Source organism: Penaeus monodon, chromosome 22, assembly GCF_015228065.2.
Source record: "Penaeus monodon isolate SGIC_2016 chromosome 22, NSTDA_Pmon_1, whole genome shotgun sequence".
NCBI lineage: Eukaryota > Metazoa > Arthropoda > Malacostraca > Decapoda > Penaeidae > Penaeus > Penaeus monodon.
The window spans coordinates 973983-974550 of NC_051407.1; the positions used below are offsets into that span (position 1 = coordinate 973983).

The 568-nt window shown below is 66.7% G+C and overlaps 1 protein-coding gene across 1 annotated transcript in view; it reads left to right on the plus strand.

The window, feature by feature from the left end:
• LOC119586803 (putative protein TPRXL) overlaps window positions 1-568 on the plus strand; it is a gene marked incomplete in the record, with an annotated part of 18930 nt that overhangs the window by 7331 nt on the left and 11031 nt on the right. The window contains 1 exon segment of the mRNA XM_037935526.1: window positions 1-511. Coding sequence (XP_037791454.1) covers window positions 1-511 — 511 coding nt within the window.

Consider the following 568-nt stretch of genomic DNA (forward strand, 5'->3'; position numbering starts at 1 on the left):
TCCTGACTCCCGTGGAGGGCCTGGAGGCCGGCGGGGAGATGCTGCGGCTCGCCCCCGTCGACGTCAAGCAGGAGGAAGACGCGGAGCTCCACCTGTTCACGAACCACCTCACCAGCGGCAAAAATATCACCTCCCGCCCCTCCACGACAGCGTCGGGCATGTCCCCTCCGCCTCCGCCGCCGCCGCCGCACTCGTCCTCATCCTCGTCGTCCTCCTCCAGCAACAACCTCGCCATCCCCATCTCCCTCAGCTCGACCTCAGCCTCCTGCTTTGCGTCGGTGTTCTCGTCCTCGCCCACCTCGTGCTCCCCGCCTCCCTCCGCGGGCGCTGCGCCTCCTCCTCCGCCTCCCTCGCAGCAGTCCTCCATCGCCTCACTCTTCTCTGAACCCCCAACGTCGGGCGCGTCCTCCACAGCCGCCAACTACGCCGCCGGGGAAGCCCCAGCGCTCACTCAGATCGGCGGGAAGCAGCGGTGCCACGCCAATGCCCGGGAGAGGGACCGCACGCATAGGTCAGTACCCGGGGTTACGTGCTTTTCCGTCGTCATTATTTTCATTGGCGTTATTGT